At 34.2% G+C, this 23,981-nt stretch overlaps 2 protein-coding genes and 1 pseudogene across 5 annotated transcripts; 1 reads left to right on the top strand and 2 right to left on the bottom strand.

The window, feature by feature from the left end:
• The first annotated feature begins 6,772 nt into the window (after positions 1 to 6,772).
• Positions 6,773 to 10,838, top strand: LOC100808807 (G-type lectin S-receptor-like serine/threonine-protein kinase At4g27290). Of its 3 annotated transcripts, XM_041016659.1 has the most exons (8): positions 6,773 to 7,057; positions 7,136 to 8,362; positions 8,507 to 8,620; positions 9,230 to 9,375; positions 9,468 to 9,678; positions 9,800 to 10,037; positions 10,141 to 10,288; positions 10,391 to 10,838. In XM_041016659.1, exons 2-8 carry the CDS (start codon positions 7,219 to 7,221, stop codon positions 10,673 to 10,675), a joined length of 2,286 nt encoding a protein of 761 aa, XP_040872593.1. In that variant the 5' UTR covers positions 6,773 to 7,057; positions 7,136 to 7,218; the 3' UTR covers positions 10,676 to 10,838. The 3 variants fall into 3 exon arrangements, with proteins under 3 accessions (XP_040872593.1, XP_006582222.1, XP_006582221.1); XM_006582159.4 differs by having other exon boundaries at positions 6,773 to 8,362; XM_006582158.4 differs by having other exon boundaries at positions 6,773 to 8,362; positions 9,782 to 10,037.
• A 5,038-nt stretch (positions 10,839 to 15,876) lies between these two features.
• On the bottom strand, positions 15,877 to 18,814 carry LOC102669095 (S-locus-specific glycoprotein S13-like; annotated as a pseudogene).
• An 829-nt stretch (positions 18,815 to 19,643) lies between these two features.
• LOC100807748 (G-type lectin S-receptor-like serine/threonine-protein kinase At4g27290) lies at positions 19,644 to 23,355 on the bottom strand. 2 transcript variants are annotated; one of them, XM_014776734.2, is made up of 7 exons: positions 21,915 to 23,350; positions 21,669 to 21,797; positions 21,285 to 21,430; positions 20,953 to 21,163; positions 20,589 to 20,826; positions 20,346 to 20,496; positions 19,644 to 20,258 (listed from the first exon to the last, which is right to left on the bottom strand). In XM_014776734.2, exons 1-7 carry the CDS (start codon positions 23,290 to 23,292, stop codon positions 19,953 to 19,955), a joined length of 2,559 nt encoding a protein of 852 aa, XP_014632220.1. In that variant the 5' UTR covers positions 23,293 to 23,350; the 3' UTR covers positions 19,644 to 19,952. The 2 variants fall into 2 exon arrangements, 1 of the variants encoding a protein (XP_014632220.1); XR_005892078.1 differs by having other exon boundaries at positions 20,187 to 20,258; positions 20,346 to 20,413; positions 21,915 to 23,355.
• Positions 23,356 to 23,981: the final 626 nt, after the last annotated feature.

Here is a 23,981-nt window from a genome sequence, read left to right as displayed (position 1 = left end):
TTCTTCTGTGTAAGTTGTGATAGCAGATGAAAGAATGGAAAGAATGGAAAAAAGAAAGAGAGAATGTGGTAGCAAGCAGGGAGAAAAAGTAATTACAGTACCATTTTTGACAAACTTTAAAAGAAAATAAAATAAAATTTAGAAATGGTACAATAGTATGTTAATAGATCATTCACAAACCTATAATTATGAAAAAAAAATACAAAGATAATAGCTTATTACTTGTAAGAGATTCATTAATCATATGGGTACTTAAAACTGAAAGAGGATCGATGGGGAAGAAACATGTTGATTTCTCTTTCTCAATTCAACAGTGTATCTGCAAAATATGAAAGACACAAGATTTAATGTGACTTGTTTTAACTTATTTGAATCCTTGTAGTTACGATAAATATACTCAAACAATTATTATATTTCTGCATTTCTATTTTAACTTATTTGCATTTCAAATCTGCATTTCTATTTTTTAGCAAACGAGGGAAGCGAAAGAGAGAGAAAAGTAAAGCGAATTAAGCAAAACAAAACAATTATTGTTGAAGGGCAAAACAATACCTTCAGAGTCTGAGCACATCATGCAGAGGATGAAGGAGAAAAAGAACCAAGGAAGGCAAAGTGATAAAATGAAAAATATATAAAATTTAAATGTTATTAACATTGAAAGGAGTGAACTTTAAGAAACCACACACCTTATGATAAAGTGAGAGACAAGAAAGAGTGAGTGAAGAGAAATATAGTTCATAAAAGTTGAAATTCAAATTAAGTGTAAATAGATATTAGCACAAGGAGAATTGGAAAGTATATGCCTAAATATTTGAAATTTAGTTTTAAATTTATCGTATAGGATTTTTTCTTAAGTTTCAAAAGAAAAGAACATTATTCGTATCAGTTTAATTTTAAGATTAGGATAAGGTTAGCCTTTTAATTTCATGGTACTCTTGTTCCATATATAGAATTAAAAATAAGTTAAATAAGCTAAACTATTTCACATAATATGTCTGTTTTTTCTTTTTTTTCTTTTTAAATATTCTCTTCATTCCATTATAATTCTCCTCTTAGGTTGTTTTACCAATACTAAGAAGTATTAATAATAAATAGATGAAAGAGAATATTAATTTTATAAAATTATTTTTATTATTATTAATTTTTTAATTTTTGTGGCTTATATCATTAATATTATAAGAGATTTAAGAATAAAAAAAAATTAATGATAAGGTTAAAATAATAATTATTTTAAAATAATTTTTTTCGTTACCCAGAATTATCATGGGACGGAGGGAGTATATTTTCTATGTAAAAAACAATGTGTATGTAACAAATTTCCCGAATGGTATAGTTTCAAGATGGCTGAGGAACCATCGATTGAGTTGCCACCTTCTTCAACCTAAACAACGTTTTCAAGTGGAATATTCTTGTACCAAATCCTGATTTAGATTTATTGGGATTTTCAAGAGATTGAAGAAACCAAGCTTAAAGATTCATCGTGGGAAAGAAACTATGGTCCTTCCATAACTAATTAAGGGACTGGCACCGTGATAATAAACTATAGTCCGCTGCTATGAAAGCTACGAGACAAGAGACAGAAAGAATATAAAGTAATCAAAATAAGAATAAACTTCATTGAGTACTAAGCTTGAGAGTTAGTGCTTAAAACAGCCACGCTGAAGACTAATTACAAAACTGAAACCACTATATATATAGAAAATCCAGTGCAAGACAAAAAATTGATGCCTATGTGAACTGAACTAATTAAGCATGAGAATGATGGACTCAAACTTTTGTACAAATTATAAAATTCACAAGAGTGGATTAGCCAAGTGGCTCGGTGGTGAACAATGACAATTGACAAGTCACTAGTACGTGATGCAGAAGGCAGGGAATATCAGAATAATATGTGATTGAACTAGTAAATTTTAACTTCGTTTATAAATGAAAACTTTCTAAGCTTTTCAGTAGAATTGAATTTTCTGGGTACTCTTTTATTTCAAGGTTAACTTACAGGTTTTGTTAGCTTCTGTCTTTCTAGGGTGTGTCTGGAAGGACCACAGTCTTCAGTAGTATTGTTGTTCTCGGTCACTGTCCACGACTCCACATAAACTAATTGAGACATCTGCAGAAGACTGTAGCATGGAAACTTCAATTTTGGTGTCTATAGGGAAAACTATACTTAATTATGATATAGTGGTCCAGGAAATTTGCATATTATAACCCGATTCTCACGTCTCTTTGAATAGAGTCCACTATCAATAAATTTGCCTTTGCCTTGAGAAAAAAAACTGTCCATCTGTTAATTGGTGTGTTTTGTGCCTTTTTTTGCATTCGTCCTGAATAGTGGTCCTCTCTATATATACTCATTTATTTCATTTTCACCACATTTATTTATAATTTATCTTTCTTTTAATCACATTAATTACTTACCATATTTATCATTATCTCCACTACTTTTCCCCTTCCCAATCCACCAACAAATAACAGGTGGACGAGTACTATGATCCTTTTAAAAATTAGTTTTATATTTTATAAGATACATATTTATTTTTTCCTGATTAAAATTCATAATATATAAGTTATATTATAATTAAAATGTATAATAAAAAACATCTTTAATATATAAATTATTTTTAAATTTAAATTGAACAGATAAAATATATTTTTAATTATTGATAATTTTTTAAGAAATATTTAAAATTTAATTTAGTTATAGATATAAAAGATGGTACATTGAAAGAGGTAGAAAATTAAGCAAATCAATTTATTCTACATATTATAAATGTATTTATTATAAATTTTATTTATATAAAAATATTTGTTCTGTAAAACGTAAAGACTAAAATACTAGTATTTCTAAAAGAAAAATAGTAATCATCCACCTTTTCTTGAGTGGAATGGGATAGAAAAAAAAAAAGAAAAAGGTGGAGAGAGATGATTATAGATGTTATAAACTAATTCTAATACCCAATTGAGAGCAATGCACGGGAATTTGGAGTAATTATTAATGCATTTGATATGAAATATTTATTAAATTTTAAGTTTGTATTTAGTCCCTTATCAAGTAATGCATGGGGAAGTTGAATATTTATTAATGTGACCTATTTGGTTGTTTATCTTATTTTTTATTTATTTTGATCATTTATCTTTTAAAAAGTTGATTTTTATCCTTTATCTTTTTAAATTAGTTCAAAATGGTCCTTCTGTCAGATTCAAGTTAACACTTATAATGATATTCAAATATTAACAGTCAAAGCCACCACAAAATGAAAATAAAAAAAAAATCACATAATCCCCAAACTATTCTAGTTCATTCTCTCTTTAGAACCGTTAATCTCCCTCAAAGATAAAAATTTTTGGCATCTAATCGCTCCTCATCAACTTCATCTCCTTACATAATCAAAGTTGTCCTCATCATTTCACTTTTCAATCTTTCTGAATTGGAACCCTTTTACACTGCAAATCTCAAAATGCAATGAGAGTGTCAGATTCTGCTCATGATAGACCTAAGCGAATGTGATTATCCCTTCGCCTTCATTGTCACTGCATGTAGTGCTCTCTACATCACACACAACAACAAAATTATCTCGTTTGATGGGATCACCAAATACATTGATCTATGGCGTCGTTCAGTTGAATTTGATTATTATTCATCATTTGCATGTGTAGTTGTAGGATTTTTTATCCAAAAGAAGATCAGGGTTGTGAACGATAAAACTAATTTATTAGCAGTATATTCTGAGTGCTTTTTCTTATTTTTTGTTTTATTATGGCCTTTAGCCGCTGGTATTTAAATAACATTGATGGTGTTAACTTTAAATTAAGGAAAGTATTATTTTGAATCATTTTAAGAAGATAAAGTATCAAAGTGAATTTATTAAAAGATAAAAGATCAAAATGAATAAAAAAATGATCAGATACGTCATTTGACCTAAATTATATTGAGCTCAAATATAAGTAAGTTTTAATTACTTTTATCTTATTTAATGATACTATCTAAAAAAATACTTTCAATTAATTGAGAATTTATTTCTAATATTTTTTTTGTTGTTGATATCAAGTTTCAATTAAAGACGCTTGGGTAAAAGTTTATTTCTTATGTTAATTTTTCTTAAATTTAGGTTTGGAGGAAGTATGTCTAATAGTACGTATATACAATGTCAGATTTCAGATTGAAGGTCTTAGTTTAAAACTGAAAAATAAAACCAGAATTCAGATTTGAAGATGAGGTAACTTTAGCAGGCAAAGGAGGGGCAAGATTTACACATAGGGACGAATTCTTGAGCCTTGGTTCCTTTTCAGTATTGATATCTGATAGGAGGTTGGGTGGGTTAATTTTTAGAATTAATAACAGATGGGCTATTGGGAGAGTGGGCTGGTGTTATTTATTATTGGTGAGTGCTGTTTTGTACTGAAAATTGACATTGTATTTTTAGCTTTTGCCCACCTTTGTGCTTAGGTAAAGACACCGACATGTGATTTTTGACTTGGGGAAAAAATTTTATGATCATGTATCAAAGAATTATTGTGGAAAACTTTGGAGAAAAAAAGGAGTGTGCATGGCTTGTATACAAGCTATACAAAACTTGTATGAAGGGATAATCAATAGTGTAAGAAATTCAAGAGGTGAAATTAAACACTTTTCTATTGGAATAAGATTACATCAAGACTCAGCTTTAAGTTCTTGTTTAATTTAGTATTGGAGGTGCTTATTAAGGCATACAAAAGATTATCTCAAATTGCATAATTTTAGTGGATGATGTAATCTCAATTTAGGAATCAAGAGAAGAAGTTAATATATAATAAGCTTGAACTCTACAGGTATAATTTGGAAACAAAGGGATTATGCTTAAGTAGCAATAAGAAGGAGTATATGCATTGCAACTTTAGCAACATACAAGAGAATTTTGGCTTGGAAGTAAAATTGGGAGATGTCATACCATAAGTTTTTAAGTTTAAATATTTGGGATCAATCATACAAGATGATAGAGAAATAAATGAGGATGTGACACATAGGATAGAAGCAAGATGACTTACACGGAGAAATGCATTGGGAGTTAATTGTGATCGCAAAGTACCTATCAAATACAAATACTAATTCTATTGTACAACTATATGTCTAACTATACTATATGGTGGTGAATGTTGGATTTTAAATGGATAGCATGAAAGAAAAGTGTGGTAGTAAAAATGAGAATGTTAAGATGAATGTGTGGTCATACAAGAAATACAAAATGACTTTATATGAGAAAAGATTGGATTAGCATCCATTAAAGAAAAGATGATAGAAAATCGGTTAATTAAAGTGATTTGAGGATGTACAAAGAAGGTCACAAAAGGGATCAATTAGAAGAGTAAATTAGATGATTTTTGACCCAGAAAAAAGAGAAGAGGGAAGACCAAAAGGGATGTTGAAAAAAATCATCAAAGGAGATCTTAGACAAAATAATATTTTTGCAACTTTAGTTTTTAATCATGTCATATAAAGTTATGTAATTCTTGTAATTGACCCCACCTAGTGAGATAAGACTTTAATTTTCTGTTGTTGTTGTTGCACAACTAATGCTTAAGCCGATATTCTTATAAAATGAAATATTTTGCCTATCACAAAAAAATCAGATTTGCATTGCCAACGAAATACAATGTCAACTATACCTTGAAAATCATTTTGTGCAGTACCCTATGTTGTAAACTCAGTTTAGCCTATACATGACAAGAAAACTCGTATCCGTGGGTATCCGTCCGAATCCGTCCCGACTTTGACGGGTAATACCCGAGTTGACCGGATATGGGTTCGGGTTCGGGTTTTTCCCGATAACCAAAAGTCGGGTATAGATACGGGTATGAAATTACTAGATTCGTCCCGACCCCGAACCCACCCTGCCACTTAAAATCTTTAAATTTTTTGCATAATTTAATCAAAAGGCATAGAATTTTTATTACTAGTTAATTTTATTTTAAAATTTTTACATAATTTAATATTATTTTAACTATTTTTGTAGACACACGCGCTATAATAAATTTATTGATATATAAGTAGTTAAAAATAAATGTTTAGCAATCAATTTATTATTTTTAAAATCAAATTTTTAATATTTTTTTACAAAAAAAATATTTTTCTAATTTGAATCTTGTATGGGACGGGTCGGGGATACCCGACGGGTACGGGGATGGGATAATAAACTTAAACTCGTCGGGTATCGGATACGGGTATGGAAATATGTTGGAGAGTCGGGGTAAGGGATTGGAGAGAGACAATACCCGTACCCGCCCCACCTCATTGCCATGTCTAGTTTAGCCCGGATATTTTGAAGTCCTAAACATTTACCGTATCTTTCTTCCATAACAGAACCAAATCCATCCTCACTAATGGCTAAACAGAAAAAGCAAAATATGGAAATCTTGGTTCAGTATATGTTTATGATAATCCTTTTAAAAACTAGAAAAGGAAAACCACAATCAAACACTATATATAATTGAGAATGCAACTATTCAAAGAGATGTGCTAACTAAGACCAAAAACTATTTACAGAAACGTGAGAATCTGGTTATAATAGGTAAATTTCCTGGACCACTATCTAAGTAGCTAGCCTTCCCTATAATTAAGCACCGAAGTTGAACATTCCATTCTAAAGTCTTTTGCAGATGTCTCAAGTAGTCTACACAGACAGTGACGGAGAACCGCAATTCTAAAGATTGTGGTCCTTCTAGCCACATGCTAGAATGACAGAAGGAAACAAAACCCATAAACCTCGAAATGAAAATTTCCACTGAAAAGCTTACAAAATTTGGATTTGAAAAAGAATTGAAGTTAAAGTTTACTAGTTTGAAACTTCAATCACGCATTACTCTCTGCCTTGTGCATCCCGTAGTACTAATGAGTTGTCATTGTTCAGCACTTATCCACTGACTAATCAACTCTAGTGAATTTAAGCTTTACACACAAGTTTAACTCCATCATTGCTCATGCATTACTTCAGTTTGTTGTCTTGCTTTAGCTTCTCTCTCTTTCTATTGAGTGGTTTCAGTTTTCTTATTTCTCAGCGTGGCTGTTTTAAGCTCTAACTCTCAGGTAGCTTAATATACCCAATGAAGTTTATTCTTTCCCTGAAGAGTTTCATCTATATACTATTTTTCCCTTCTCTTGTAGTTTCCATAGTACCAGACAGATCATCAATTTCACAGTTCCAATCCCTCAGTTATGGAAAGACCATAGTTTCTTCCCCACATGGAATGTTCGAGCTTGGTTTCTTCAATCTTGGATATCCCAACAGAATCTACCTCGGTATTCGGTACAAGAATATTCCAGTTGACAATGTTGTTTGGGTTGCAAACGGTGGCAACCCAATCAATGATTCCTCTGCCGACTTGAAACTACACAGTTCTGGCAATTTGGTCCTTACACACAACAACATGGTTGCTTGGTGCACAAGGTCTTCAAAAGCAGCACAGAATCCTGTGGCAGAACTCCTGGATTCTGGCAATCTTGTGATAAGAGATCTGAATTCAGCGAATCAAGAGTCATATCTATGGCAAAGCTTTGATTACCCATCTAATACAATGCTATCAGGAATGAAGGTTGGATGGGACCTCAAAAGAAATCTCAACATTCGCCTCATAGCTTGGAAGAGTGGTGATGATCCAACACCAGGAGACTTATCATGGAGTATTGTGCGGCATCCCTATCCTGAGATCTATATGATGAAGGGAAACAAAAAGTATCACAGACTTGGACCATGGAATGGGTTGCGCTTCACCGGCATGCCAGAAATGAAGCCTAATCCAGTTTACCATTACGAGTTTGTCTCCAACAAGGAAGAGGTTTACTACACATGGACCCTCAAGCAGACTAGTTTAATAACAAAAGCTGTACTTAACCAAACGGCCCTAGCGCGTCCTCGTTATGTATGGTCGGAGCTTGATGAATCATGGATGTTTTATTCAACCTTGCCATCAGACTACTGTGATCATTATGGCGTTTGTGGAGCCAACGCATATTGCAGCACGTCTGCGTCACCAATGTGTGAGTGCTTGAAAGGGTTCAAACCTAAGTATCTTGAAAAATGGAACTCAATGGACTGGTCCCAAGGATGTGTCCTGCAACATCCATTGAATTGCAAGCATGATGGGTTTGTCCTTTTGGAAGGATTGAAAGTGCCAGATACAAAAGCTACGTTTGTGAATGATAGTATTGATATAGAGAAATGCAGAACCAAGTGCTTGAATAATTGTTCTTGCATGGCTTATACAAATTCTAATATAAGTGGAGCAGGCAGTGGTTGTGTCATGTGGTTTGGGGATTTATTTGACATCAAACAGTATTCAGTTGCTGAAAATGGGCAGGGTCTATATATCCGGTTGCCTGCTTCAGAATTAGGTAAATGATTCATTAACTTTTCCAGCTAATCCTTTTATTAATTCTTCTGTTCAGAATTAAATCTTGTCTTTGAGAATTTATGCTTGGTCCTCCAATATAGAATTTAACCATTGTTGTTTTGCTTGATCAAATTCAACCGTGAAGAGGCTATCAGGCAGAGGAATTTTAAAATAAAACATGTAACCATAGTCACTGCAGCTTCAGGAATGCTTGTACTTGGTATTTATTTTATCTACAGAATCTGGAGGAACATCAATGGTAAAGTTATTCTCCTTTTCTCTCACTTTTCACTTTAAAAAGGATGAATATAGTGTTGTCTAATGAATTTGTTGGAGTGAGAAAATGTGTAAAATGAGAAAGTAAAAGTGCATCCACCCTTTAAATTAAAATATCTGATAAATTTAACCCTCTTTAAATCAAGGGTGGATCACTCTTGCTTCCGTATATTAAATGTCAATTCTGCTATTTGTGAATTCTCTTGACAAGTACAGCTATTCAAATTACTGTTTTTTTAAGAGTATTTAGACTATATCATTTGAATATTTTGGTTGGTGACCTATTAAAAGGGTCCTGTATGTTAGGAAGTTTCATATTGCTATTTCAATTCTTAGGATGCAGTTTATATATCTGTTGAATAACTTCGCTTAATGTCAATTGGTTTTAAGTTGAAATCTAATATTGTTTGTATCTCTTTACCAACTGGTAGAGCTTAATAATTTGAAAGTGACCAAAAAAAGCATTGGCACGATTCTATTATTTTTTATTTTTCCATCGGAATCAAATATGTTGTCTAATTTAAATTGTTTAATTTTTCAATTCCTAGTTTTGCAATTCATAATGCTATAAATCACTTTTACTCATTGTCAGAAAAGTCAAAAGCAGAAAATAACTACGAAGGGTTTGTGGATGATTTGGATCTTCCATTGCTTGATTTGTCAATAATTTTGGCTGCCACTGATAATTTCTCAGAGGTGAACAAGATTGGAGAAGGTGGTTTTGGACCTGTATATTGGGTAATTCAATATTTGGATACTGATTCAGTAATTCAAGATTAGAGAATTATTGTTATTATAAAGACCCTCTATTCATGAATGTGATTATGCAGGGAAAGCTAGCCAGTGGACTAGAAATTGCTGCAAAGAGACTTTCACAGAACTCGGGACAAGGAATATCCGAGTTTGTAAATGAAGTTAAACTGATAGCAAAACTTCAGCACAGAAATCTTGTAAAGCTTCTAGGCTGTTGTATTCATAAGCAAGAAAAAATATTGGTTTATGAATACATGGCTAACGGCAGCCTAGACTACTTCATTTTTGGTATGGAATATCAAGACATCTTATAATAGGACTCACTAGTATTTTATGACTACAGTGATAGTTAGCAAATTCTTAAGCATGAATATTCAATTTTTAATGATAGATTTGCTGCGAAACACAGATCACACCAAAGGTAAATCACTTGACTGGCCTAAGCGGTTGAGCATAATTTGTGGAATTGCTCGAGGGCTTATGTATCTTCATCAAGATTCTCGACTAAGGATTATTCATAGAGATCTCAAAGGAAGTAATGTTCTACTAGATGAAGATTTCAATCCAAAAATATCAGATTTTGGAATGGCTAAAACTGTTGGAAGAGAGGAGATTGAAGGAAACACAAATAAAATAGTTGGAACATTGTGAGTGTGTTACTGCTCCTAACCTTTTTATGTTTACAGACATGCCAATACTCAATTGTCATGTAAATATCATTTCCCTCCAATACTTTTTTTTTTCTTTCAGTGGGTACATGGCTCCTGAGTATGCTGTTGATGGGCAATTTTCTGTGAAATCTGATGTCTTCAGCTTTGGTATTTTACTCATGGAGATAATATGTGGCAAAAGAAATAGAGGGCGCTATAGTGGAAAGCGATATAACCTTATTGATCATGTAAGCACTTTGTTAGATTTTAATCTATCAACCTTAAAGTTGACATGTTATTTGCATTTTCCTTTTTTCGTAATAGCAATTTCCTTCATTTTTTTTATTTAGGTATGGACACACTGGAAATTGAGCAGGACTTCCGAAATAATTGACTCAAACATTGAAGATTCATGCATTGAATCTGAAATCATACGTTGCATCCATGTTGGGCTGTTGTGCGTGCAACAATACCCAGAGGATAGGCCTACAATGACTTCAGTAGTTCTAATGTTGGGGAGTGAGATGGAATTGGATGAGCCTAAAAAGCCAGGTGTTTTCACGAAGAAGGAATCTATTGAAGCAATCTCAAGTAGTTCAACCAATACACTAACCATAACCTTAAGTGCTCGGTGAAAATAAATGAGATTGCTTCACATGTTGCATTAAATTAAGTATACTTCCTTCGATTTTACAATTACCACCAAAGGACTAGAGTTTCAAAACCTGTTTAGATGTGTTGAAATTGCTACAAATTTTTAGAATATTCTTAAATATAATATGTATGAAAATAGTAGAATATCCTAGAACTATAGAATATGGTAGAACAATCTAGAACTATAATGTGTATGAATATGGTAGAACAATTTAGAACCATAAGTGTATGTATAAGATAGAAGAATCTAGAACTATTATGATACTAATCTATCATGAAAACTCTAGAAAGACCTAAAGTAATGTAGAAACATTCACCACCATTGAGAGGTTGGTGACTTGAGCCTATAAATAGGCAATTGGTATGTTGTAATTGATAATTCAAGAAATCAATGACATAGCCTTCTTTCTAAAACAATTCTCTAAAACTATCAACTATCAACTATCATCTAATCAACTACCAACAGTGGTATCAGAGCTACGTTCGGTCATACATTGGGCGTAGTTATCTTACCTACCTACCATTCCAAAATCCTCCCAACTACTTCAAAAATTTCCTTTGTATTATTAACCCACTCTAATAATATTTTTTCCTAAGCTATGGATAACACTACTCAATCGTCAACTATTTTTGTCCCTATCTTCAATGGTGAAAATTATGATTTCTGGCGTGTTAAAATGGAAACATATTTTTCATCTCAAGATTTATGGGACATAATAGAAGAAGGCTTCACCATTCCCGCGGATACTTCAGTTCTTAATGCATCTCAAGAAAAAGAGTTGAAGAAAAATAAACAGAAAAATTCAAAGGCGTTGTTCACCTTGCAACAAGCGGTGACTGATCTAATTTTCCCAAGAATTATGGGAGCTAAGACTGCCAAAAAAGCGTGGAACACATTGCAGGAGGAGTTTCAAGGAAGTGTTAAGGTACGTGCCGTTAAACTTCAATCTCTAAGAAGAGATTTTGAACTATTGAAGATGAAGCAGTCTGAGACAGTTAAAGATTACTATTCTAAAGTTAAAGATATAGTTAATCAAATGAGAGCTTTTGGGGAAGATATTCTTGACAAGAAAATTGTTGAGAAAATTTTAATTACTATGCCCCAAAAGTTTGACCCAATCGTGACAACGATTGAGGAAACCAAAGATCTGTTCACTCTATCAGAGACAGAACTTGTGGGCTCTCTTGAAGCATATAAGCAAAGACTGTATAGGCATAAAGAAGATACAATTGAAAATGCCTTCCAGACAAAGTTTAAATTTCAGCCCCAAAACAAAGAAAATAGAGGAAAGAAAAATTATGGAGAAACTTCCAGAAGAAGAGAAGGTTCTAGGAATTTCCTTAAGAACAAAACAGATAAAAATCCTCCATGCAATATATGCAAAAGGCAAGGCCACGCAGAGAAAAATTGTTGGTTCCGTAATATGCCACAATGCAACCATTGCAAGAAGTTCGGGCACGTAGAGAAAAATTGTCGCAACAAAAATAGGCATCAAGCCAATATCGCAGAGGAGCATGATCAAGAACAATGTATGTTCTACGCCACTCAAGACTCAATAAAAGAAAAGGGAGGAAGCTGGTACTTGGATAGTGGATGTAGCAATCACATGGACAAGGATGAGACTATTTTCAAAAGTATTGATGAGTCTTTCAAAGTCAAAGTTCGACTGGGGAAATGGAAGTGTGGTTGAATCAAAAGGCAAAGGCACTGTCATGGTGGAGACTGATAAAGGTACGCGACTCATCCATGATGTCTTACTAGTTCCCAGCCCAAAAGAAAATCTTCTAAGCATTGGCCAAATGATGGAGAGAGGCTACACACTTCACTTTGAAGGAGGTGTATGCAAAATCTTAGACAACAAAAATAAAAGGTCTGAGATAGTCCAAGTAAAGATGAATAAGAGCAATAGAAGCTTTCCTCTAAATTTAAAATATGCAACAAACATTGCCATGAAGGTACAATTTGATGATTCATGGCTATGGCATCGAAGATTTGGCCACTTCAATACACATGCCTTGAAGTTGTTACATGAGAAGAACATGATGAGAGATCTTCCAAGCATAAAGGAGAACAATGAAGTGTGTGAAGGATGTCTCCTTGGTAAGCAACACCGATTTCCTTTCTCAACAAGCGGAGCATGGAGAGCGAAAGATCTATTGGAGCTGATACATACGGACGTTTGTGGACCAATGAGGACGTCATCACATGAGAACAACAAGTACTTCATACTCTTCATTGATGACTTCTCTAGAATGACATGGGTATATTTTCTAAAAGAAAAATCAGAAGTCTTTGGAGTATTCAAAAAGTTCAAGGCCCTTGCTGAAAATCAAAGTGGAAAACGGATAAAAGTACTAAGAAGTTATCGCAGCAAAGAGTACACCTCTCGCGAGTTTGAAAGATTTTGTGAGGATGAAGGCATTGAGCGACAACTTACAGTCGCATATTCTTCTCAACAAAATGGAGTGTCCGAGAGAAAGAATCGCACAGTTATGGAGATGGCTAGATCGATGCTCAAGGAGAAGGGACTACCTAACACATTCTGGGCTGAAGCAGTCTACACTGCTGTTTACATACTCAACAGATGTCCAACTAAGTCTGTAAAAGACAAGACTCCAATTGAAGCTTGGATCGGGAAGAAGCCATCAACAAAGCACCTAAGGGTCTTTGGATCTATATGCTACATTCATATTCCAGACGTGAAAAGGCACAAGCTTGAAGACAAGACTATACGTGGTATCTTCATTGGGTATAGCAATATCTCTAAAGGCTACCGTGTCTACAACTTGCAAACTAAGAAGCTCATCATCAGTCGAGATGTTGAAGTTGATGAGTACGCTTCTTGGAATTGGGATGAAGAAAAAGTGGAGAAGAACGTTCTTATACCCGCTCAACTACCTCAAGAAGAAGCTGAGGAAGAAGACCCAGGTGAACCACCTTTACCTCCACCACAACAACAAGATCAAGAACTATCGTCACCAGAGTCTACTCCAAGACGAGTAAGATCTTTGGTGGACATATATGAAACCTGTAACTTGGCCATACTTGAACCTGGAAACTTTGAAGAAGCGTCAAAGCAGGAAGTATGGGTCAAGGCAATGGAAGAAGAGATACAGATGATCGAGAAAAACAACACATGGGAGTTAGTAAATCGTCCCCTTGGAAAAGATATCATTAGGGTTAAGTGGGTCTATAAGACAAAGCTCAACCCTGATGGCACCATACAGAAACACAAGGCGAGGCTAGTAGCTAAGGGTTACTCACAGCAACCCGGAATTGACTACAATGAGACATTTGCACCAGTAGCTCGTCTTGATACCATAAGAGCTCTAATAGCTCTTGTGTCACAAAAATCAACTAGATGTCAAATCTGCCTTCCTTAACGGTGTACTTGAAGAAGAGATCTATGTGGAGCAGCCACAAGGATTCGTGTCTGAAGGCAAAGAAAACAAAGTGTTAAGACTAAGAAAAACACTCTATGGTTTGAAGCAAGCACCTCGAGCATGGTATAGCAGAATCGATCAGTATTTCATGGATCGAGGATTCAGGAGGAGCAAGAGTGAGCCTACACTTTACATCAAGTCTCAAGGGCAGTACACTCTCTTACTCTCTCTATATGTAGATGATCTTATCTACACGGGAAACAATACTAAGATGATGATGGAGTTTAAAGAAGACATGATGAAGACCTTTGAGATGACCGACCTTGGTTTGATGAGTTACTTCCTCGGCATAGAGGTAAGTCAGAAAAATGAAGGGATATTCATCTCGCAAAAGAAATACACAGAAGGCTTACTTAAGAAATTCAAGATGTATGGTTGCAAACCTGTTGCTACTCCACTCATAACAAATGAGAAACTACAGAAGAATGATGGAGCACCAGAAGTTGATGCATCCAAATACCAAAGTCTAATTGGAAGCCTCCTATATTTGACAGCTACACGGCCTGACATAATGTATGCTACAAGTCTTCTATCAAGATTCATGCAAAGCCCAAGTCAAATACACTTTGGAGTAGGAAAAAGAATTTTGAGGTATATACAAGGAACAAAAGAGTTCGGTATATGGTATACTACCGAAACCAACTCAGAATTACTTGGCTACACAAACAGTGATTGGGCAGGTTCAGCAAATGACATGAAGAGTACCTCTGGCTATGCTTTCTCACTAGGACCGGGAATGTTCTCTTGGGCGTTAAAGAAGCAAGCTACAGTAGCACAATCAACAGCAGAAGCAGAGTACGTGGCAGCTGCTGAAGCAACGAGTCAAGCTATATGGCTTCGTAGGATACTTGAAGACATGGGAGAAAAACAAGATGAGCCTACTAAAATCAATTGCGACAACAAATCAGCAATTGCAATGGCGAAGAATCCAGTTCATCACAGCAGAACAAAACACATAGCAATCAAGTATCACTTTATCAGAGAAGCTGAAGCTAAAGAGATCAAACTCGATTACTGCAGAACAGAAGATCAAATTGCAGACATATTCACGAAGGCTCTGCCGAGACCAAGATTTGAAGAATTACGAGCTATGCTCGGAGTCACAGAAATTTGCATCAAGGAGGAGTGTTGAAATTGCTACAAATTTCTAGAATATTCTTAAATATAATATGTATGAAAATAGTAGAATATCCTAGAACTATAGAATATGGTAGAACAATCTAGAACTATAATGTGTATGAATATGGTAGAACAATTTAGAACTATAAGTGTATGTATAAGATAGAAGAATCTAGAACTATCATGATACTAATCTATCATGAAAACTCTAGAAAGACCTAAAGTAATGTAGAAACATTCACCACCATTGAGAGGTTGGTAACTTGAGCCTATAAATAGGCAATTGGTATGTTGCAATTGATAATTCAAGAAATCAATGACATAGCCTTCTTTCTAAAACAATTCTCTAAAACTATCAACTATCATCTAATCAACTACCAACAAGATGTTTAGATGTTCTAGAATCTACACCTCTGTAACTGAATATTAATTTAAATTTGATTTCATAGATTTTGAATCTTCTATAGTAGGTAAAAATGAAAATGTTCATGAAATATATGTTCAGTCCTCACAAGTCTATCAAGCATGTTTCTGGATACTCATGAGTCATACCAAAAAAAAAAATGAATACAAGAGTAATTTTCAATCGGTAAAGGTAAACTCCCCCAAAATATGTTGTCTAAAATTTTAATTGAAAGATATATATATGTGTGCATGTCATGACTTTATTGACAATAATAAAGATCAACAATTTACCAGTAATTCTTCTTCGGACTCTATAACAATTTTTACCTAACTCCGCAGCAGACATTCGAATATATAAATCTTGCCCACCAGTTTCATTCGGTGATCTGATGTCAATTAGATCGCGAAACCAAAGGACACAACCATTACCTGCTCCTCTTATGTCGGAATTAGCAAATGCCATGCAAGAGCAATTATTCAAGCATTTCTGTATTCCTCTAATCCAACATTCTCATCCATCCATGTATGTGCAGTATCTTGTACTTCTAAGCCTAGATAATTCACAAACTGATCCATGTAGCTTTCTTTGTAGCTTAATGGTTTAGGTTGGACGCATCCCTGCCTCCAATCAAGTACCTTGCATTGTTGTGGTGACTTTGGACTGAATCCTTCTAAACATTGGCATACATCACACAAATCATGAGGGGAAGTTTCATAAACCTTCCATATTGCGTTGTCCTGTCCCATACTTGGGTTTCGAGTAGGAGTAAGGTTTTTACTTTGACTCTGGCGATGACAGAACTATTCTTGAGGGTAAAAGAGTAGAACATCTCAACCTTATTGGAGGTGTACATGAGATCATTTGTGGTGACGTACTTGAATTCATACACCGGATTTGGACTTTGATTTCATAATCCACTAAAATGAACTCCATTCCATGGTCCAGTGCAGAAGTACTTACATGTTCCTATCATCGCATAAAACTCAGGATAATCATGGAGCATCAGATCCCAAGAGAAATTTCGGGGGGATGGATCATCTGGACTCTTCCAAGAGGTTATTTTCGGTTCCAAACCGGTTCGGAGGTCCCATCCCAACTTCATCTTGGGCAAAAGTGTATCAGATAGATAGTCAAAACTTTGCCACAAGTATGTTGCTGAGTTTGCGTCTCCCACATTCCTTATCACAAGATTGCCATTGTCCAAGAGCTCTGCCACTGGATCCCATACTCGGTTTTGATAGGTTGTAACCAAAACAACAGAGTTATTTTGTTTGAGTTCAAGATTACCTCTGCTGGTGAATGTTAAGATGCCCGAGGAATCACTGATCGGGTTATTCTGGTTTGCAACCCATGCAACTCTTCCAGTGGGAATATTTTTATACAAAATCCCCAGGTAACGCTTTGTGGAATTTCCCGAGCTGAAGAAACCAAGCTCAAACACTCCACAGTGAATGTAGCTGCGGAAATTTTGAGAGATGGAACAACCATGTAAGCAACAATAATACTCACGCAAGAAGAATTTTCCATTGGATACTGATGATACTGGTTCCGTTCAGCTAAGCGTATCATGTGATGAGCTGAGACTGTTCCTTGTTCCCATTTGATAAAAAATATGAAGACTAAATACGCAATTTTTATAATTTAATTTGTCCTTGCAAAGAAGCTTAACCATGGAAAAGACATTATTTTATTGTCTTGATCAACCACGTCAGTTGTGTTCAAGTCAATCAACATATCAGTGCTAAAATGTTTTACTTTTCCTAGCTTTTGTATTCTGAACAGGCATATATAGATTGATTAGGAACGTGGCTGATTTTATAATAACCTGTGATTTAAAATGTATTGCTTGTTTGACAGTACGAATACAATGACAATAATTTTAGTATATGATAGAAATCAAAGTCTTTACATAGTTATATATTCAAACTTCAGGACTTTCTCTATTTTTTTTTAAAAAGAAAATAAGACTCAACCAGGTTATATCAATAGTTGTGGAGCTGTTGAAATTCACGAGTTCAATGCTAATGCTAAAACAGCAAGATATGAGTGGAATGATAGATGACTCTTCTCAAACGTGATTAAAATATTGGATCTTACTAACTAACCAGTGTCTTTGAGACATTAGTTAAGGAATTAAAAGAAAAAAATATTAATTATGAAAATTATAGAAAAACATGAAAAAGGTGATGAATAAAGTAATTTTATGCATTTCAATAAAAATATTTTTTCTTTTAATTTCTTAATCAATGTTTTAAGGACACTAATTAGCATTTGCCTAAAAATTTAACACTGGTCCTATGGTAGTAGCATCAAGAAAAACTTTTCCAGGATGAGATGATTGCATAGTTATTTTCTTCCGGACGTTCATCAATCTTGGAAAACGAAATGAAGTTTAGTTAAATGAGGTTGAGTTTCCTTAATTACTATACTTAGTGTGCCTTGACTCTTAAATTCTCAGGACTGATAAACTGTTTATACTAATTCTTTTTTTTGTCTTGAGGGATGTTTATACTAATTCTAAGATATTTAATTGTCCACTGCTTGAAATAGCTTTGTCCATATGCATGTTACAATTTATTGAAAAATAATCTCAATAGAGAATTGTTATTCCATATGCATGAAACTAATTGTTTGAAGACTGAACTAATACCGTGATAGTGCTTTCATTACCATAATTCAAGCATCAACTGCCATCCTATATATACAGTGATGGAGTGATCAGAATTCTCATGTTCATTGGTACAAAGCCAACTATTGAACTGATATGCCCTTCATTTTATTCCAGCCATCCGCAATTTAAACCTGCGAAAAATAATAAAATACTAGATGATAGTATAGACTTAGTGTTCATTATGTTTAAAGCTCTTAAGCAGCTATATGGAAAATATACCAGCTCAATAATTTCCTAAATATTTCTTCTCCATTTTATTAGCAACAATGTGCAAAGAGCAAAAGAAAACAATTACTGTCCAAAAGTGGTGGCGTCTGAGTTTGGAAATTCGTTCAATTCGGGTAATTCCAAAAACCATTACCTGGGGATTTGGTATAAAAATATTCCTCCTGATAGAATTATTTCAGTCCAAAGTCACCACAAACATGGGATTTATTGGATTGACTCAAGGATGTGACCACTATATAAAATAAAACCCATTAAGCTGTAGAGACGACGATCTATTTGTAAATAATACAAGCCTGAATACCAGATATTACACATACAATTGGTTTGATGACAAAACTGATTTAGATGAATGAAGACTCAAATGATTGAATAATTGCTCTTGCATGGCCTTTACTAATTCAAACATAAAAGGAGCAGGAAGTGGTCGTTGAGTCCTTTGGTTTGGAGATCTAATTGACATGAAACAATTTCAAGCTGGTGGGTAAGATCTATATATCCGGATGTCTGCTTTGGAGCCAGGTAAAGACTTTATTAACCTTTCTTCTTAATATAACACTTAATTTCATCATTTTTATTCTTATTCTTGGCTAAAATATGCTTTAAATATTCTTAATAAATTAAGGAATTTTGTAGAGTGGATGAAACTTTTAAGTGAATCATTATAAGTAGGAATCCCACCTCAGGTGTACATCTTTTTGGACCAAAAAAGAAGCCTTATGCATAAATAGAAATTAATGTGTAAGTTTTTTTTTACTGATTGAACAAGATAAAACACAACACAATGGATGCTGGATTTTTCAATATAGAACGGTATATTCTAAGTCTAACTTGAGAAAATATTGGACTGAATCCATCTTTTGGTTACATTGAGCATATGTCCAATTAAAATAGATTTTGCATCTAAGGTAAGAAATACAATACCAATATCATAATTAGACGCAAAAAAAACCTGTAACACTTAATAAGCCTCATTAGATTGACCATCAAAGTTTAATATTTTCGTTATCATCAAAACTGTGACATTTTGAGGGATTAGGCATCTTCCACGTCTTCAGTTCTAACATTGTTGACACAAACAATGTTTAGTTCCGAAACATCAATGTTTTCCATTCATACAACATCAGAAATGATTTGTTTTTGATACATATATTCTCACACAAAGCATAACAATAAGTTCCTGCTATATCTAACAGGTTAATTACCCACCCATCCAACCTAAATACAAAGCTTAAGACATTATAAAAACAGCATAAAATAAATTACACATCATAACACAGCAGAGTACATCAGAAATTTCAGTGTAGCAATAACAAGAACAACTGAACAGGTTTTGACTGCACTTGCAAAGCAAGTTATGCTTCAGTTCATTATATTCAAATGACTCTAATTTTCACCTGGCATTTAATAAGGTAATGGTTAACTCATTATTTGAAGTCATTTGGTTTAGATTTGCTAGTAACTTTCCTTCATTTGAAATCCTCCTTGGAAAGAAACCCGGCTCTTTTGGTTCAACCAGTTCCATCTCACTCCCTAACATTTGAATTACCGAAGTCATGGTTGGCCTATCCTCTGGGTATTGTTGCACGCACAAGAGACTAACATGAATGCATCGCAATACTTCTTGGATAACACATGAGTCCATTATGTTTGAGTCAATCAACTGTAAAACATTTTGCTCTTTCCAAAGTGTCCATGCCTGAGAATAAAAGAAGAAAAAAGAAAGAGTTAATTATTGATGTTTTAACTTGTTCATAAATAAATAATAACTTGTTGTAGTGCTTACATAGCCAACGAGATTAAGAGTTTGGTTTCCATGACAAAGAGCTCTATTTTTATTTCCGCATATAATCTCTAACAATAAAATACCAAAACTGAAAACATCAGATTTGATTGAAAATAGGCCATCAACTGCGTACTCTGGAGCCATGTAACCGCTACAATAAATAATTTTAAAAAATCAAGACACAAAAATATATAAATATACACACACATAAATGTACTGCAATATAGTTCGACAGATACTCACTAAGTACCAACGACTCTATTTGTGTTTCCTTCAGTTTGGTCTCCTCCAAAAGCTCTAGCCATTCCAAAATCTGATATTTTTGGATTTAACTTTTCATCGAGTAAAATGTTACTTGCCTTGAGATCTCTATGAATAATCCTTAATCGGGAATCTTGATGAAGGTACAAAAGCCCCCTAGCTATTCCAAATATTATGTCGAGCCGTTGAGGCCAGTCCAGAAATTTACCTTTTATTTGGTCTGTTTTTTATTTGCAAAGCAAATAAGTTAATCAAGATTCATAAGCTGGTAAATTAAATGTGACTGAAGTTAAAAAAAAAAAAATAACGCTAGTGCATCTAATCAAAGCATTCTTCAATTACATACCAAAAACAAAGGAGTCAAGGCTGCCATTAACCATGTATTCATATACTAGTATTTTTTCTTGTCCTCTAATGCAACAGCCAAGAAGCTTTACCAGATTTCGATGTTGAAGCTTCGCAATTAGTTTAACTTCTGTCATAAACTCAGTTATTCCTTGTCCAGAACTGCTTGAAAGTCTCTTGACTGCAACATCTCTGCCATCTGCTAATTTTCCCTGCGTAATTGCATTCATTTGAGCAGATGCTTTCTATAACAATAATTCCACTCTGGACTCTAGTCATTTATCGGTTAGGCTCACATTTCTTTTTCTAATAGGTTCACAGTTATTGAATTACCTTATATACAGGTCCAAAACCACCTTGTCCAATCTTGTTATTCAACGAGAAATTGTTTGTGGCAGTAGTGATTGTTAGCAGATCAAATAATCGTAGATCCAGATCTTCTAGCTGTTTTTTTAAATTATCTTTTGTCTTTGACTTATCTGCATAATAGAAGAAAGGGAATGGAACAATTTAATTAATCTGTAGGCCAGTTGAGACTCCGTTTATTAAACCCATGCATGAGACTCATTGCCATGTTAAAATGCCACCTGGCTGCAAATTCCCTCAGCCATACAAGTGCTACCTGATTATTTGAAATATTTCCAATTTCCAATTTAAAGATATATATGTGTGTGTCATAACTTTAGTGACAATAGTATGGGTCAATGATTTAATTACCAGCACTGCTCCTTCGAACTCTGTACATAACAAAAATGCAAAATAAAAGTATCCCACTAATTGCAGCAATTGGGGTTGCAATTTTTATCTTCACGCTTGTGGTGTGTCCATGTTGCTCTTCTTGGTTGACTTCGATAAAAAAAAATGAAATTAATTAAACCTCAGTTGTAAATAATGATATAGTGTTTTCCAAAATAATAAGAATGATGGGAGTATTAAGAAGAAAGATTAATAAAAACTTTATACCTGACTCCAAAGCAGGCATCCGGATATATAGATCTTGCCCTCCAGTTTCAAACTGTCTAATGTCATTTAGTTCGAAATACCAATGGACACAACCCTTACCTCCTCCTCTTATGTCTGAATTAGTATATGCCACACAATAGCAATTATTCAAGCATTTCTCTCTGCATTCCTCTAAATCAATATTCTCATACAGATCAACATGATCAGTTTCTGGTACTTTCAGACCTGGATGTTTGACAAACCGATCACCTTCGCAGCTTGACGATTTATTGACAACACATCCTTGGCTCCAATCCATTGTGCTCCATTCTTGTTGTGACCTTGGTGTGAATCCTTCTAAACACTGGCATACTGGTGACTGTGAAATCCTGCAATTCCCATAGGCTCCACACACCGCATACTCGTCGCATCTGTCACCCGGGATAGTTGTATAAATGCTCCAATATTGTCTTTCCTCTTCCCATACCTGGATTTGCAGACTGGTTTCCGTGATTTTGACTCTCACAATAGCAGCTGCAGAACTATTCTTGACTGTCAAGAAACAGAACTTCTCAACCTCATTCATCACGTACATGGAATCGTTTTTAACTACATACTTGATTTCGTACAACTGGTTTGGGTTTTGATTTGTTGCGCCACTAAAATAAAGTCCATTCCACGGTCCAAGGCGGTGATACTTTACTCTTCCTTTCATCAGATAAAACTCAGGATAATTATAGAGATTTAACCTGAAAGAAAAATCTCCTGGGGATGGATCTTCTGGACTCTTCCAAGCCGTTATTTTCCATTCCAGAGCAGTTCGGAGGTCCCATCCCAGCTTCATCCCGGGCAAAAGCGTATCAGATGGATAGTCAAAACTTTGCCACAAGTAGGCTTCGGGGTCGGTGTCTCCCTCATTTCTTACCACAAGATTGCCATTGTCCAAGAGCTCCGCCACTGGATTCTGTGCTTGTTTTCTGTAGGTAGTAGACCAAGCAACTGAGTCATGTTGTCTGAGTTCAAGATTGCCTGTGCTGCTGAAAGTTAAGATGCCGGCGGAATCATTGATTGGGTTCGCCCAGTTTGCGACCCAAACAACTCTATCAATAGTTATGGTTTTATACCAAATCCCCAGGTAACGGTTTTTCGAATTGCCCGGGCTGAAGAAACCAAGCTCAAACACTCCTCTGTGGGACACTAAAGTCTGGCTCTCAGTGATAAACTGTGACACACTGAGGATAGCTGCTGAAATTTTGAGAGAAGGAACAAGCATGTAAGCTACAATAATCATGAAATGGTATATTGGATTTGGGAGACTAATATTGGTTCTGTTCATCATGATTTTCTTTCCGACTCCTAATACAAGGTTTTTTGGATACCGATAATATGGGTTCAGCATAATATCGGATGATAGCTAGCTCGAGTACATGGTTCTTGTTTGACAAACTTCTGTGTAAATAACCATTTTGATACTTGATGTGTAAATTAGTGAAAATTTAGTCTATAAAAAAATGAAAATTTAAAATTAGTCTCTAAATTGATAAGAAATGCGACAAATACATCTGTATATAACTTCATGAAAATATATCACATGAACTTTACAAGGTAATTTCAAATTGGTCTTCCAAAAGTATCATAATATTTTTTATTAACATTTATAGGAGAGAAGATAAGAATTAAAAATAAAAATTCTCTATAAGCTAAAATTTACTTATGATAAGTTAAAAATAAATTATTAGAAAAACTAATATAAAAGAGCTTTTGTAAATTAGTTTATGCATGGGTAAATTATGATTTAGGTCCCTCTAAAATTGCTAATGTTTAAATTTGATCCCTCTAAAATTTTCATTATTTTCATCCTTCTAATTTTAAGATGTATTTTTTTTTCACTCCTCTAAATTTTGAATGTATCATTTTTTGTACTCAAAGTATTTTAGATAATACTTTATACAAGAGTAAAAGTAATTTAGATAGCACTTAAAACAAAAACAACATATATATATATATATATATATATATATATATATATATATAAACTTCAAAATTAAAGAGATCAAAATAATAAAAAAATTAGAAGCTAGGACCAAA

The sequence above is a fragment of the Glycine max genome, chromosome 6 (genome assembly GCF_000004515.6).
Source record: "Glycine max cultivar Williams 82 chromosome 6, Glycine_max_v4.0, whole genome shotgun sequence".
NCBI lineage: Eukaryota > Viridiplantae > Streptophyta > Magnoliopsida > Fabales > Fabaceae > Glycine > Glycine max.
This window is presented reverse-complemented; position numbering and strand designations above follow the sequence as displayed.

Coding starts and splice junctions, on each gene's coding strand:
- LOC100808807 (XM_006582158.4), top strand. CDS start 7,075: ATGAAGTTTATTCTTTCCCTGAAGAGTTTCATCTATATACTATTTTTC. Junction 10,038..10,140: donor AATAAAATAGTTGGAACATT/GTGAGTGTGTTA, acceptor TTTTTCTTTCAG/TGGGTACATGGCTCCTGAGT. Junction 10,289..10,390: donor GATATAACCTTATTGATCAT/GTAAGCACTTTG, acceptor TTTTTTATTTAG/GTATGGACACACTGGAAATT.
- LOC100807748 (XM_014776734.2), bottom strand. CDS start 23,292: ATGCTGAACCCATATTATCGGTATCCAAAAAACCTTGTATTAGGAGTC. Junction 21,798..21,914: donor GATGCCTGCTTTGGAGTCAG/GTATAAAGTTTT, acceptor TTTTTATCGAAG/TCAACCAAGAAGAGCAACAT. Junction 20,497..20,588: donor AATAGAGTCGTTGGTACTTA/GTGAGTATCTGT, acceptor TATTTATTGTAG/CGGTTACATGGCTCCAGAGT.